At 47.8% G+C, this 13,210-nt stretch overlaps 1 protein-coding gene across 2 annotated transcripts in view; it reads right to left on the reverse strand.

Moving 5' to 3' along the window:
- Positions 1-13,210, reverse strand: part of Otog (otogelin) — a 75,622-nt gene that overhangs the window by 44,716 nt on the left and 17,696 nt on the right. For both annotated transcript variants that reach the window (XM_078046389.1, XM_005326853.4), the window contains exons 16-23: positions 12,478-12,610; positions 11,405-11,582; positions 9,670-9,794; positions 8,477-8,689; positions 6,834-7,026; positions 5,183-5,257; positions 4,893-4,936; positions 3,307-3,460 (exon numbers count right to left, since the gene is read on the reverse strand). In XM_078046389.1, the coding sequence (XP_077902515.1) occupies positions 3,307-3,460; positions 4,893-4,936; positions 5,183-5,257; positions 6,834-7,026; positions 8,477-8,689; positions 9,670-9,794; positions 11,405-11,582; positions 12,478-12,610 (1,115 nt within the window). The remainder of the gene's footprint in view (positions 1-3,306; positions 3,461-4,892; positions 4,937-5,182; positions 5,258-6,833; positions 7,027-8,476; positions 8,690-9,669; positions 9,795-11,404; positions 11,583-12,477; positions 12,611-13,210) is intronic.

Below are 13,210 nucleotides of genomic sequence, written 5' to 3' on the forward strand. Positions count from 1 at the left end.
TCCAATGAAGGTTGAGGGGGGGCTGCACTCCAAGGTCAGGGTCAGTGATTGGGTCCCCGGGGTCAGTGGTCAGGCACACCCACACACGGATGGGCTCTCTCATCAGGAAAGGGTCGGGAAAACTTCAACTTTTTGCCAAAGTGCCTCAGGCCCTTAACGGGAGTCGCTCAATCACGTGTTAGAATGGCTTCCCACAGAGAACTATCACTTACAGATTTCAAGGCTTGCTCCAAGTTTTAGGAAACCAGACTGTGTGATAATGACCTAAAGAAGCTCCATAACAACTAAGTGGGACCTACTGTTTTGTTGGGGAAATCTAAAATGTTAGTTTTTGTAGTTTTGTTTCTTGTTTTCTGTTCTTGGCACAACCAAGTTTCTGGAGTGGAAATCTTTCCCATTTCTAGATGGGAGGCAAAATCTCCCTGCCACTATCTGGGGGGACCAAGCTAGGGAAGGAGGGCTGGGAAACAAGTGGCTTTCACTTTGCCTGTTTCCACTCTCCATCACCCCTACCTTGGTGCCTCTATGATAAAAAATATCTGGTTTTGTTTCTCTAGATTTGTGTGTGTGTGTGTGTGTGTGTGTGTGTGTGTGTGTGTGTGCGCGCGCGCGCTGAGCCCCGGGTCTTCCATAGAAGCAAGTGCTCTATCACTGAGCTGCTCCTTATTGGACTTGCAACTCATCCTCCCATCTTTATCCCACCACCCCTTTCTGAGATGCCTTCAGCTGAACTTCTGAAGCTCTCAACATAGCGTTCTCCCCAGAAGGCATCAGCTGTCAACTTCTGCTTTGCAAGGTCAGTCTACACATCCACCCATGTTCCTCCTTCAAAAACTATTGCCTGTTAACTCCCCTTCTTTCTCTTTGTTCCTGCAGGTTTATACCTTTTTTTATTCCATTACCAACATTCCATTGTGGTTATGGGAGGAAGCAGAAAAAAAAAAGCACTCTATTTTACCCAGTCACTTAACCTTTCTAAGCCTCTGTTTTGTCATTCATAAAATGTGGGTAATGATACCTTCCTCCCAAGGTCATTTTGAGAATTTAATTATAGGCCTGGGAACAATGCCCAGCACCAAGTAAATACACAATAAATATTATTTCCCTGACGCTCTTTTCCTCATAATTGCATCAACCACCAAAAGCAAGGCTGGCTTATATCACCTTTCACCATCACTCATAGGCCCTTTCTGCAGGGTCTTCATAGCCACCCACCTTACACTGCTCCCTCTTTGTCCTTAGCAGACATGCCTACATACCTGAGTGCCTATGTGCCCACCACAGGGAAGAGTATGAGTGACTCAGGGCTGCAGCCTCTGCGCTCAAGTTGCCCTTAACTTGTAGAGTGAACATCCTCTCACCTTTTAGAGGATCAACTAATTTATGGGGGCATTTACAAATGCATGAAACCAGATGAGGAGAGACAAAGCTATTGGTTCACATAGAGCATTTACTCTGTGCCATTTTTTTCAGAAGAGGGAAAGGAGACTCACTTGGGGTATCAAACTAATCATTCATTAAGTGGCAGAGCCAGGATTCAAGCGCAACTCCAGAGTCTGCTCATAACCACCATACTTCACTGCTTGGGGGCTCCCAGGCCTTTGGGAAAGTACCCAGATACAAATAAATGTGGAGCAGCACAAACAGCACTGACTCCTGCAGTGGTCAGGCCTCAGATGACTGCAATGGCTCCAGTGTTCTTTGGAGCAATGCACAGCATCCAAAGATTCTTAGCTGCACTATGGAGACAGAATGGTGACCAGATGGCCCAGAGGTGACCTTGGGCTCAGAAGGGCTGGTAAGGATGATAGTGAGGCATCTTTGGGAGCCCTATCCAACAACAGGGCATTTCAAGATAGTGGGAAATGCCTGCCCTTCCCATACTAATGAGATTGTAATAATCCCCCTTTGGTAAACCCCTATGGAATGTGCATCAGTTCCTTATAGGCCATCTGACACAACTCTCAATAAAATCACTGGCAGGACCAAGCCCAGAGTTCAATCCTCCCAGGATCTAGTCCAGTGTTTCCTCCCTCGTGCCTTTGAGGTCTGTTACCAAGGTAAATGGGGGATTACCCCTGTTCTTGACCCCAGAGTCCTAGCTTTTCCTGACCTCAGTCATAGCTTTTCCTGAACTTGTGCACACAAAACAGTGCCCCAAAGGACCTTCTGTGACAAAGACACTCCTCACAAGATCTAGGACCCACATGGCCATGGGTGACCTAGGATTCTGTGCAGGCTCTCTTGTGGAAGCTCTATTCTGGGAAGAGGTAGGCTCATGCCCCACATTGACTTCTGTGTAGGTAACTAAACTCTGGACCTCATACAGCTGGCATGCTGTCAGCAAGAGGTAGGGTTTGGAGTAAGGAAGCTTGGGTGTAAGTCATGGTTCCTTGAGCAGACCACTTCCACTGCACCTGCCCCTGCATTGGTTTCTTCATCTGCAAAATGAGAACAAACCTTCTCTCCTCTTTTCTCTTACGGTTGCTCTGGTATCAAAGGAGGTAACACTAAAGTGTTCTTAACAAACAGTAAAATTCTAACGGGACATCCCCTCCCCTTCCCAGCCTAGAAGCCCTGATCCTCATCTCATTTTCCTTGGCTCCCAAGCCTTGACCAGATCTACCAGTTGACCAATAATCTCTTCATTGGCTGAAGAGCACAGCCCAGTGCTGACAAGTCATGGGATGCCCAGTGGTCTCTTTGGCCCAGACCCAGGAATAAGCACTGGAAGATCTGGGTGCTGGGGCCAGTGTACAAAGCACCCAGAAGGTACATCCTCATAACTCAACTCCTGCAACTCTTACTTGACTTTGGTGGAAGCATTTTGGAGATTGAGGAGGGAGACTATTTTCATTTTTCTTCAAGGATTCCAGGGGAACCAGTCTTCTACCTGAGTATGCTGCTCAGAACTGTGCAGGGAAAGAGGTTGGGGGCTGATATATGGGTTTCCTCTTGCATGGTTTTCAACCTATTGGGTCACAAGGGCATGCCAGACACCCAACTCAGAGCTTCCTCTTTGATACTTCCACTTAATCTATCTGTTAAGGTTGTAGGCATTATTATTATTCCCATTTTACAGATGAAATACAGCCTCGGAGGCCACTCAAGGTTAAGAAGCAGAGCTGGGCAGAACCCATTCCAGTTTGGATCCCCAAGATCCTCTTCTTTCTCAGCCCACTGGCATCATAGTTGCCCTCAAATAGTTCTTCCCTTCCTTCCACCCCCACCTCCACCCCACACATCTGTGGTCCCTGGCTCTGCCAGCTTTTAGGCAGAAGAGACCATGGCAACAGGAGTCCCTACCCGTGGGGACAGGCACAGCCCGACAGGCAGGGACCATGGGCTGGCCTGCTCAGGTTCAGTAGCTGCTGCTCACACGTCCTCTCTCTGCTCAGCTCAGGATCTGTGTGCACATCACTGCAGTTCACAAAGACCTGTCCTGTTGGGCAGGCTGCAGCTGAAAGATAAGAGGTGGGTGTTGCAGCTCTTGGGCTTGGAAGTAGGCTATTGCTTCAGGATGACCCTGGAGCCCTGGGACCTGCATCTGGAGGAGGCTGCTCCTGGGGCATTGCTTGAGTTCCCACATATACATTACAGAGGAGGGAGGGATGTGTGCCATTATATTACAAGACAACCATCACTAGGAACCATGACTGAATAAGTCCTCCATACCAGGTGCTGTTCCAGGCACTCCCCATGCATTATCTTATGTAACCCTGCAACCACTTTGCAAGGTATTATTATCCCCCTTTTCTCATATAAGGGAGTGAAGCTATTTTGTTTTAAAAGGGCATCACAAATGAAAGAAAGAGCTCAAGGGGGACTAAGAGAGGGGTCAGAAAGAAGATAACCAAACTTCATGGTGGGGTGGCCAGAGGATGGAACAATAGGGACAGTCAACTTCCTGTCACTTGTTTCTGTGACATAAAACAATCCTCTCTCCCTAAGCCTTCCATAAAGTCTGCCATATACATTTGTACTTTAATTTTTTTTGTTTAGTTTTGTAGTATTGGGGATTGAACCCAGAGCTTGGCACATGCTAGGTAAGTTACTTGGTCACTGAGCTACATCCCCAGACCCTCACCTGCACTTTGTATGAGTGACCCTTTTAGGGAAATCAATAAAAGGCCACTGAGGAGATGGAAAAAAAGGAATAGCAATGTCCCAAACAGGCAGAAATCTGAAGCCAGAAATAATCAAAAGAAAATCATTTTCAGGAATATACATAAAACATGGGAAGGATGTAGGAATCTGAATTATCTACAAAAGCAGAAATGAAAGCTTGGGAAGGTGAAGTGAGTTGCCCAGGGTTGCACAGCTAGTGAATTCTGATCAGGATCTGAACCTAGGCCATCTAAGCCTAGAGGCTCAGCTCTTAACTGCCTGCCACGTGATTATTCTCTCTCTTTGCTAATCTTTATTCTTAGTGGGCTCCTCCACCCTAAGAGGCTCTCCCTAAGTGCTCCAGGCCCCATGCCCCCCCCACCTCTAAGCCCCTCACAGGCAGACCGACCAAATGTTCTATCCACCCCAATATCTGTTTCCTAGGAGAGTCTCAAAGACCTAAGGTGTCCTCTCCATCTCTATGACCCAAGGTTCAGTGCTGGGGAGGGCAGAGCTAGACTAAGTAGATATTTGACAGCTTAGACCAAGAAAATCCAGGAGGTAAGGAGTTTGAGAAACTGCACTGATACTCCAGAGGTTTAGGGTGGGGCTAGGGCAAGGTTTCAGGATGCCAAGAGGGCAAAGAATATATAAGTTTGGTGTAGAGCAAAAGCTGAGATGGGCTCCCATGTCCCTATCAGCACTCCACATCCCCCACTTTCTTCTCCATACCCCACTCCCAAGAGGAGCCCCCAGAGAGTTCCAGTCCTTCCAACCACCCTCACCTGGGGCTCTGCTATCACAGCTCATGACTCCATCTTTGCAGTGGCTGCAGAGAGAGAAGTGGGGCACTGGTGTTAGCTGACCTGGTCGCTGCAGGACCCACATACCCCATAGTACTTCATTCAGATTGCTGCAGGGATAAGACAGACATCTCCACTCACTGTCCCCCTGTCCCCATACAGAGGGGGTAGTTGGGTGCCACTTTAAGGAAGGCTCCATTCAATTGTACTGTCTTCCATTAGCAGCTTTAGTTTAGAGAGAGGACAATGAGGCTGTTACCCAGGGAGCTCACCAGTGGCCCAGGGATGGGATGTCACTCTTTCCAGGGGGATAATCCATGCCTTGAAAGTGGCAGGAGCACTGGTTCCTATAAAAACCAAGAAGAGGGAAATGTAAGTGGACTCACAAGCTGGAGGGACTTCCAAGGACAGAGGGCCCACTCTCAGACAGCCAGGGACATGAGGATACAGAAAGAAGTAATGACATTTACTGTGATGTGTCACACTTCTAGGAAGTGGGAAAGCTAATCTGGCACCAGCAACAGAGGTCAGGGTTGGGTGCCACATTCAGGCCATCCATCAAGCTTAGATAAGGACAGCCCTACTGGTCTCTGTCCATTCCCACAACTAGCCTCACTTGGACTGAGGAAGGAAGAAATGGTAAGAACAGAGCCCCTGTTCCTAGAGCCCCTGCTTCCCAGAGTACCTGCCCTTATGGGCAGGCACTGCACAAGGCCTGCATCCTGCTGCAGCTGTTCTGATCAGTTGCACCCAGCATCTGTTCTGACTGGTCAGTGCCGTGCCACACTTGTTATGTACTGATGCTTGGCTGGGGACACTGAGTCAGACCTTCCACATACATTGTGTTATCGACTCCTCACAGGGATTTTGGCAGGTAGGAATTCTCATGCTGTCTTGACTCTTCTGACTTGTCTGAGGGCAAAGGCTTTGTATCTCATCACACAACACCAGAGCACCTGCCAATTTGGCACATGCAGGTCAGGGTTGGAAGGGATACTTGGAAGGGATGCCTGAGCTCATCCAACACCAGTGCCTCTCAACTACTTTCTCCCTATATAACACAGAGACTCCTTCTGTTGGCAACACTCATGGTCACGGGATAGGGGCAGGGCACACATACAAAACTCAACAGAGGATTCTGTAACTTGAAAACCTGGAGTTGTTCCTATTTCTCCCCTACAGAGGCTTCTCTCCAATACTTCCCCCCACTGAAATTCATTATTATACTATTTTCTAGATGGAGAAGCAGAAGCTAGGGAGCACCAACAGCCTTGACAGGACCCACATACCCCATATTGAGCTTGGGACTGGCTGGACTGACAGTGTAGCCTTGACAAGTGCCCCAGGATCGTGTGGAGTCACCTCCTACCACTCTCTTCCACTTTGCCTTCCAGTTGCACTGGGAATCCTCCTTGAGCTGAACTCAGACCTCCCCTCCCCTGAAGCCTTTCCCTCACTTCCCTCAGGTCTCCACTCAGACCTCACTACATGTAGGTAACAGTACAGAACTCTTTGCCCTTACTCTGTAGGACTTTTTACCATTGGGGCCTTGAGGTTGGTTTAGTTTCACTCCCCTGGAGTGTGAGCTCCATGAGGGAAAGACTATTTTGTTCATTACTGAATTTCCAGAGCCTAGAAATGTGTGGAACACACTAGGATGTAATAAATACTTGTGGAAGAAGAAAGCAGGAAAGGGAGGCTCCATGGGTTGTTCTGCTCTGTGGGAAAGACAGAGCGAGTGGCCTGAAGAGCCAGAGCCAAGGAGAGGACCAAGAGGAGAGGGCCCCCCACCACTTTACCCACCAAGATCTGCCTGAACATGAGATAAGACAGGGACAGGAGATATCCAATCAGGCTCCCCATCTTAGAGGCTCTGGAGATCCCAACTCTGACCTGATTCATAGGTCAAGCTGGCTCACTTACCTGGGGACACAGAGGTCTGCTTGGGCATCCAGATAGGTGTCTGGTGGACAGGTGCATCCCTCTACACACTCATTCTTGCTAAAATCACTATCACCATCAGGTCCACAGGCCTCAGGGCTGGCCAGGTCTTGACAGGTTTGTCCACATGGGGCCACACAGGGGCTATACTCCTTGGTGGCCTTACAGGATAGTGCTGCAGTGGGAAGGGGAATCATGATTTGTCTTTCTCATCCCCGTAACAGTGTAGAATGGTGGGGTGTCATCCTGATGTGAAGAACTGAGACCCAGAGATGTTTAGACACTCTGGGTACAAGCAGATCAAAGTCAGAATTGGGATTTGAACCCGGGTCTGGCTCCGGAGTCCCACTGTCTTTCTAGTAAAGTAGGCGGTGGGCCTTGTCTACCACTGGCATTTCCTTTTCCCTGCAGTTCACTGCTCATAGATAGTGATATTGGGTGAAGAGGGGAAGTGACCACTCCTGATGGCCCTGAATCTAGCCTATGAATCCCATGCGTGTGTGCATGCACATGCACCTCTACTCTTACTTCCAAAGCTATAAAGATCAACTGTGCTCCTAAGACTCAGGGCCACTCTCTCCTCATCTGGCTATGGTCCCACTCCAGAGGAGCCTCCCACAGTGTCAGGGGCAATAGACCTACTGAGACTGTCAAGCTCAATTGTTCTCAATCTAAGCTGGACATTAAAGGCATGTAGGGAGCTCTTTAAAAATGCTAATGTCTCTGGGCTGGGTCGCCTGGCATACACGTTCGATCCTCAGCACCACATAAAAATAAAATAAAGATGTTGTATCCGCTGAAAATATATTTAAAAATTCTCTCTCTCTCTCTCTCTCTCTCTCTCCTCTCTCTCTTTAAAAAAAAGCTAATGTCTCTACCCCAGTGTCAGATATGCTATCTTAGTTGATACCAGATGTGCCCTAGATGTGTGCAATTAAAAAAAATGTCCTATGATGTTCTAATATGCAGCCAGAGTCATAATCCACTGACTCTGTCCAATCACCTCTGGAAAACTTTGGTTCAGAGAGGTACAGGGTCTTGCATAGGGATACAACACATTACCTGCAAGGCTAGAATAGAACTCACATCTCCTGAATTCCATTATAGTGTCTTTTCCATTTATTCCAAAACTTTGCTAAGAGCTCACTGAGAGCTGGGCACTGTGTTGAGAATGAGGGCACAGAGATGACTAAGAAGAGGAAGGAGGGCATAGTTCAGATGGGGTGGCTATTAAGCCATGTGTGCACCAAAACTTGAGGGCCTCTAAGCCAGTGCTCTTTAGAAAGCTCATTCTGCTACAGTGAGAAGGTTATTCGGACTAGGGCAGTGGCAGTGGAGGTGGCAAAAGTGGGTGAGCTTGGGACTGGCTGGACTGACAGTTCTTGGAGATGAACTGAGGTGAAGGTAAGAGAAGCAATTCTGAGTGACATGGCCCCGGTATCAAGACCAGGTGACCAGGGGACAGAAGCCCCCGACAGAGATGGAAAGTATAGGAGAAGCTGGCTATGAGAGGCAAAGTCAGACTCCGGAGCAGGAGATAAAACCCAATGGAGAGTCTAGGGGGCAATGAACATCCAGGACTGGAGTCCAGGCTCCTTCAGCCCACACCACATCAGCACACTCACCGCAGGCTGGCAGGTTGGCACGGAAATTAACTGGCAGTCCATGGCGCTGGCACAGATGGGCATAGTGGGCCAGTGTGGCACATAGGCATGGCTGCCCACAGCGGCAGGCATCCCGGCGGCACTGCTCGAAGTAGGGCACAGGGCTCAGGTAGGCAGAGCAGGGTGCAAATAGCTCCCCCATGAGCACGCTGCAGGACTGCACTGCATAGGAGGCTGGGGACAGAGGACAGGTGGTCAGGGGTCTGGTTTGCCTGATGCCCCAGGACTCAGCCTCTACCTCCCTGGCCACAGCTGAGGGGACTGGGGGTTGTGTGTGTGTGTGTTTGTCTATATGTGCATGTGTGTATTTGTACAGTGGAGATGGAGGCAGAGGCCTCAGTGCATGGCTGGCTGGGAGTGTGTTGGTGTGTCTTAGTAAGTCTGAGTGTGAATAAGTGGCTGGCCTTGGACATGGGTAGAAATGACTGTGAGTGTATATGTGTATGCATGCACTCATGTCATGATTCTACCCTGTGCCAGGCACGAATCCATTTGGTAGAGGGAGACACAGGAGTGAACGAAAGTAACAGAAGTCCCTGCCCTTATGGAGGAGGAGATAGTTAAAGGAGATAGTAAATAATTAAATACTAAATTATACTAAATACTAAAGAATCTAAAAAGTAAGAGAAAGCAAGGAGGAGGACAGGAAGTGTGAGGTGGGACAGAAGTGCCAGTAAATCTTAATTCAAGTAGTCAGGAAGGCCCTAGTGAGAGGATGACATTTGAGCAAATAGATGAGTCTTTTAAAAGAGCATGTGGCTGTCTGAGGGAAGAACATGGCAGGCAGAAGCCACCATGAGTGCAAAGGCTGGGAAGAGGACAGATCTGACTGCATAGGAAGAACAGCAAGGAGATCAAGGCAGCCAGGGTAGAGTGGAAGTCTAGAGATAAGGGCATGGACAGAGAGGGCCTAGGGGAACCACTGAGGACTTTAGCTTTTACTCAGTGTGAATGTGTATGTACATGACAGTGGTAGAATATGAGGCTTCCTGTCTACCCAGCCCTCACCTCTTTCCTGTCCTGTTCCCGTGGCTCCTTCTGTTCTTATTACTCCTATGAATATGACCAACATCCTTATGTCCAGAGTTCCCATCTCATTTCTCTCAAAGCAGTCCCACCCTCAACTCTATGACTTCCCTCTGCCCCCACCTCACCGGCTTGCAGATGCACATCACAGGGGTCCAGTGGGGAGCCAGAGACCAGCGGAGAGCAGGCAGATAGTGTTTTCCAAGAATTGCCAAAGAGTTGTGGGGTGCTTTCAGGCACACCCACAGGGGACCTGTAGCCATATACAGCCATATTCACATACTTGCCCATATGGACTCAGGGGCACATACAGATTCACCCATTTGCTCCTATATACACACATAGCCATAGTCTAAGCATGAGCACACACTCAGAGGCACACATGTATTCACCTAAATGTGTCACAAGCCCATACAAACCACTTGCATGCACCCCTAACATACACATACACACACACATAGCACAAAAATATATCAGACACACAAATAGCCCAGGCAATCTACACAGCCACATTCAAACATACAATGGAAGGGCACATGGGCACATGCACATAAATGCAACACATTAAGATTCAAAAGAATCTGAAAATGAGTTTAGGACCACATATTGCCTGCCTTCTATACCCACACAAGATCTTCATGTCAAAAAGAGAAATAAGAACATCATGAAGAGCACCAAACCTCACCAGGTTACGACTTTCTCTCCCTTTCCTTCCTGAAAATTCCTTGGCTCTGCCTTTGGCTCTCTAGGTAAGAAATAGTCAAGCAAGGAGCGTGAAGGAAGAAAGGGTGACAAGCATGCTTTCCTGACAACCAGACTCCAAGAGTCACCAAACTCTAGTGTAGGTGGCAGAGTAGAGAGAGGTCATAGTCTGCACTGATGCCTGGCACCCACCATGCCCACATTATTGCTTCAGGGCAGTGAAAGCACGCCTGTTATATAAAATAGTACTCCCACCCAGAAATTACATATGGGAGGGTGGCAAGCAACCCACATGCTAAACCAAGGTCTGCTCCCACCACCTGGCCAGCTTCCCTAACATCATCCCTACCAGGCAAGACAGAGAACAAAGCTACATTTTTAAATGTACATGCATTAAAAGCTCTCAGCTTTTTCTTGTTCTTGTTTTCTACAGAAAACCTGACTTCTCATTCTCAGCTAAAGAATGCCTCTCATGTTTCCTTCTGCATTGTCCAATGGCCAGGACCTTCAGCTCCAAGATCTCTCCTTTGTTCTCCTTTCTCAAAGTCCTGTTCCTGTCCATTCCCAAACTCCAAGAGTCTTTCTTTCAATTCTGTTAGGTCGTGCAAAACAGCTGAATTTGGGAAGATTCGTGGGGTACAAATTCAAAAGCATAAGGTAGGAAAGGCATATTGGTTATATGAGCCTCCTGGGAATGTTGGTGTCCTTGGCTTACTGGGGGCTTGCACTCACCTAAATGAAGTTACAGTCAGTTAAAATCATGAGCCAAATCAAATCCAGTCTGAGGTTCCCCCAATTTTAAAACTTCCCTACAAAAACAGTATTTCTCAAGGTACGGTTCATAGATCTCAGGTACTAGAATCTCAGGGGTGCTTATCAAAAATGAGATTCTTGGGCCCCACCTTTTGTCACATTCATGAGAAGCGGGGCCCAGGAATCTGTATTTAAAGGAGCTCCTCCAAACGACTGTTCTGCGCACAGAAGACTGGGAACTAGTGCTTTAAAGAACCTACTTCAATTTAAATATAGAAGAATAGTTAAGGCTGCACATGAGGCACAGCGAGGGCCCACAGGAGACACTTCCAGGCCGTGTCCCGTGATACTTTCCCGCAAAGAACCCGTCTCCCCTTTGCCTTCCGGTTCCGGGGCAGGGGCACGTACAGGAAGTCATCTTGCGTGTTGCCATTGAAGGTGCCACAGAGGCCCACGGTGTCCTCGACCCATCTCTGGTCCACCTGCAGGTACAGCCGCAGCCCTTCCCGGTCGTAGAGCACTCGCACGCCCACGTTGGTCCTCACCCGCAGGAACACAGAGGACAGCTTGCGGATCTCAAAGGCATCTGGACATGGAACCGGAAAGGGGATATAGGAAGTCTGGCCATTGAGTCCCGCACCCACTGCCCACTCCTGTACCTGTGTCCAGTCCAGTTGCAGACCCCCCAGCCACAGGGTTGGTTTTGAGGGTCCCCTGAAGAAAACCTGTTTAATGATGAAATGAGGACCATGGGATAACCAGGCAGCCTGAGCTAAAATTTTTATTTTAGCCTTCTGGTACTAACAGTTACAAATTTGCTCTCTTAAGGAACTGGTATGTTTCCTCCTTGAGCACAAGGAGAATTCTGTAACCACCAATTCTCTCCAGAGTGGTCATCAGGAAGCCTACAATATAAATTACAGATTCAATTGTAGCAAATTAAAAATTTAGATTCATTTGTAACAGCTTTTACATCTTTCATGACTTGCGTATCTGTGGTTCTTTTACACCCAGTGAATCCCCACTCTTCTTCATCTTGAATAGCTATTCTTTGGCTGGCCAACCAGCCTCCCACCCTCCATTCCTCCCTCCCTTTTTTTTTTTTTTTTTTTTAGGAAAAAAGAAAGTCTATTGTTCTATGTTTTAGCTAATAGTTTTGCCTCTTCCATTAAATGTGTTCCCTGTAAGCTCCCTGCAATCTCTGCATAAGTCCCTTGTGAATACTACGTATAAGGATGGGAAAGAGCCCCATTCATGAGAAACCATCATACTTCTATGAAGAACACTGTCATGTTGAGGTGAGGACAAAGACACATTTTAGGAGCCAGCATTTCTGGAACAAAAGTATCCCCTAGCTGATCCCTATGGCACTAGAATGTGAGTTCACCCCTATCTGGCAATTCCTTTGGCTGGAGGAGCCTGGAAAAAGAGGCCTGAATAGACAGTTCCCAAATAGCTCTTTTGACCATTCTAAGCCATACCATCTGTGTAGGGTGGAGTGATCTTGTACTGGTCAAAGAGAAGGACATCTCCTGCCTGGGTCAGTGTCACCTGCCTCCGAGGGTCCTGGTGCAAAATCACTGACACTGACTGGACACAAGCTCCATCCTGGTTCTGAAGAGAAAGAAGGGCCAATGGGTTGGTCTCTTTGCCCTGCTGGCCCAACAGGGCCTTACAGGGACAGAGATCCAGTCCAGTTTGAGGGGCAGGCTCCTCAGAGTAGAAACAACCCCAAAGAATATCTGGGATCATCTAACCAAATGCCTTCATCTGGGGAATGATCAAACAGATGCTTAAATTGGAAGAATCAGTAGAAGATCTAGGGTAACAAAAATTGTAGTTCTCAGGTTGCCTAAAAACATGAACAGAGATGATACATAGATAACCCAAACTCTAACCTTGGAAATACTGGCCCAGACCTGACCACAACCCCAAACTTTCAGCTTCATTCTTTTATGGGAATTTATATATAGCTTTTCCCATGTGTCACATCCTGGCCTCCATTTCAGGCAGGAAAAAATGAGCTAATATTCTCTAGGCCTCAGTTTTCCATCTCCAAAATGGATAGTATACTTTGGGACCATTCACACCTCCCTTCCATAGGAAGACATCCATGCAATCATTCATTGAAACATTTCTTGAGTGCCTTCCATGTGCATGCTATACTTATACCAAGTTTTGTAGGAAAGTGATGAACATGACAAATATATTCTC

This window comes from Ictidomys tridecemlineatus, chromosome 4 (assembly GCF_052094955.1).
Source record: "Ictidomys tridecemlineatus isolate mIctTri1 chromosome 4, mIctTri1.hap1, whole genome shotgun sequence".
NCBI lineage: Eukaryota > Metazoa > Chordata > Mammalia > Rodentia > Sciuridae > Ictidomys > Ictidomys tridecemlineatus.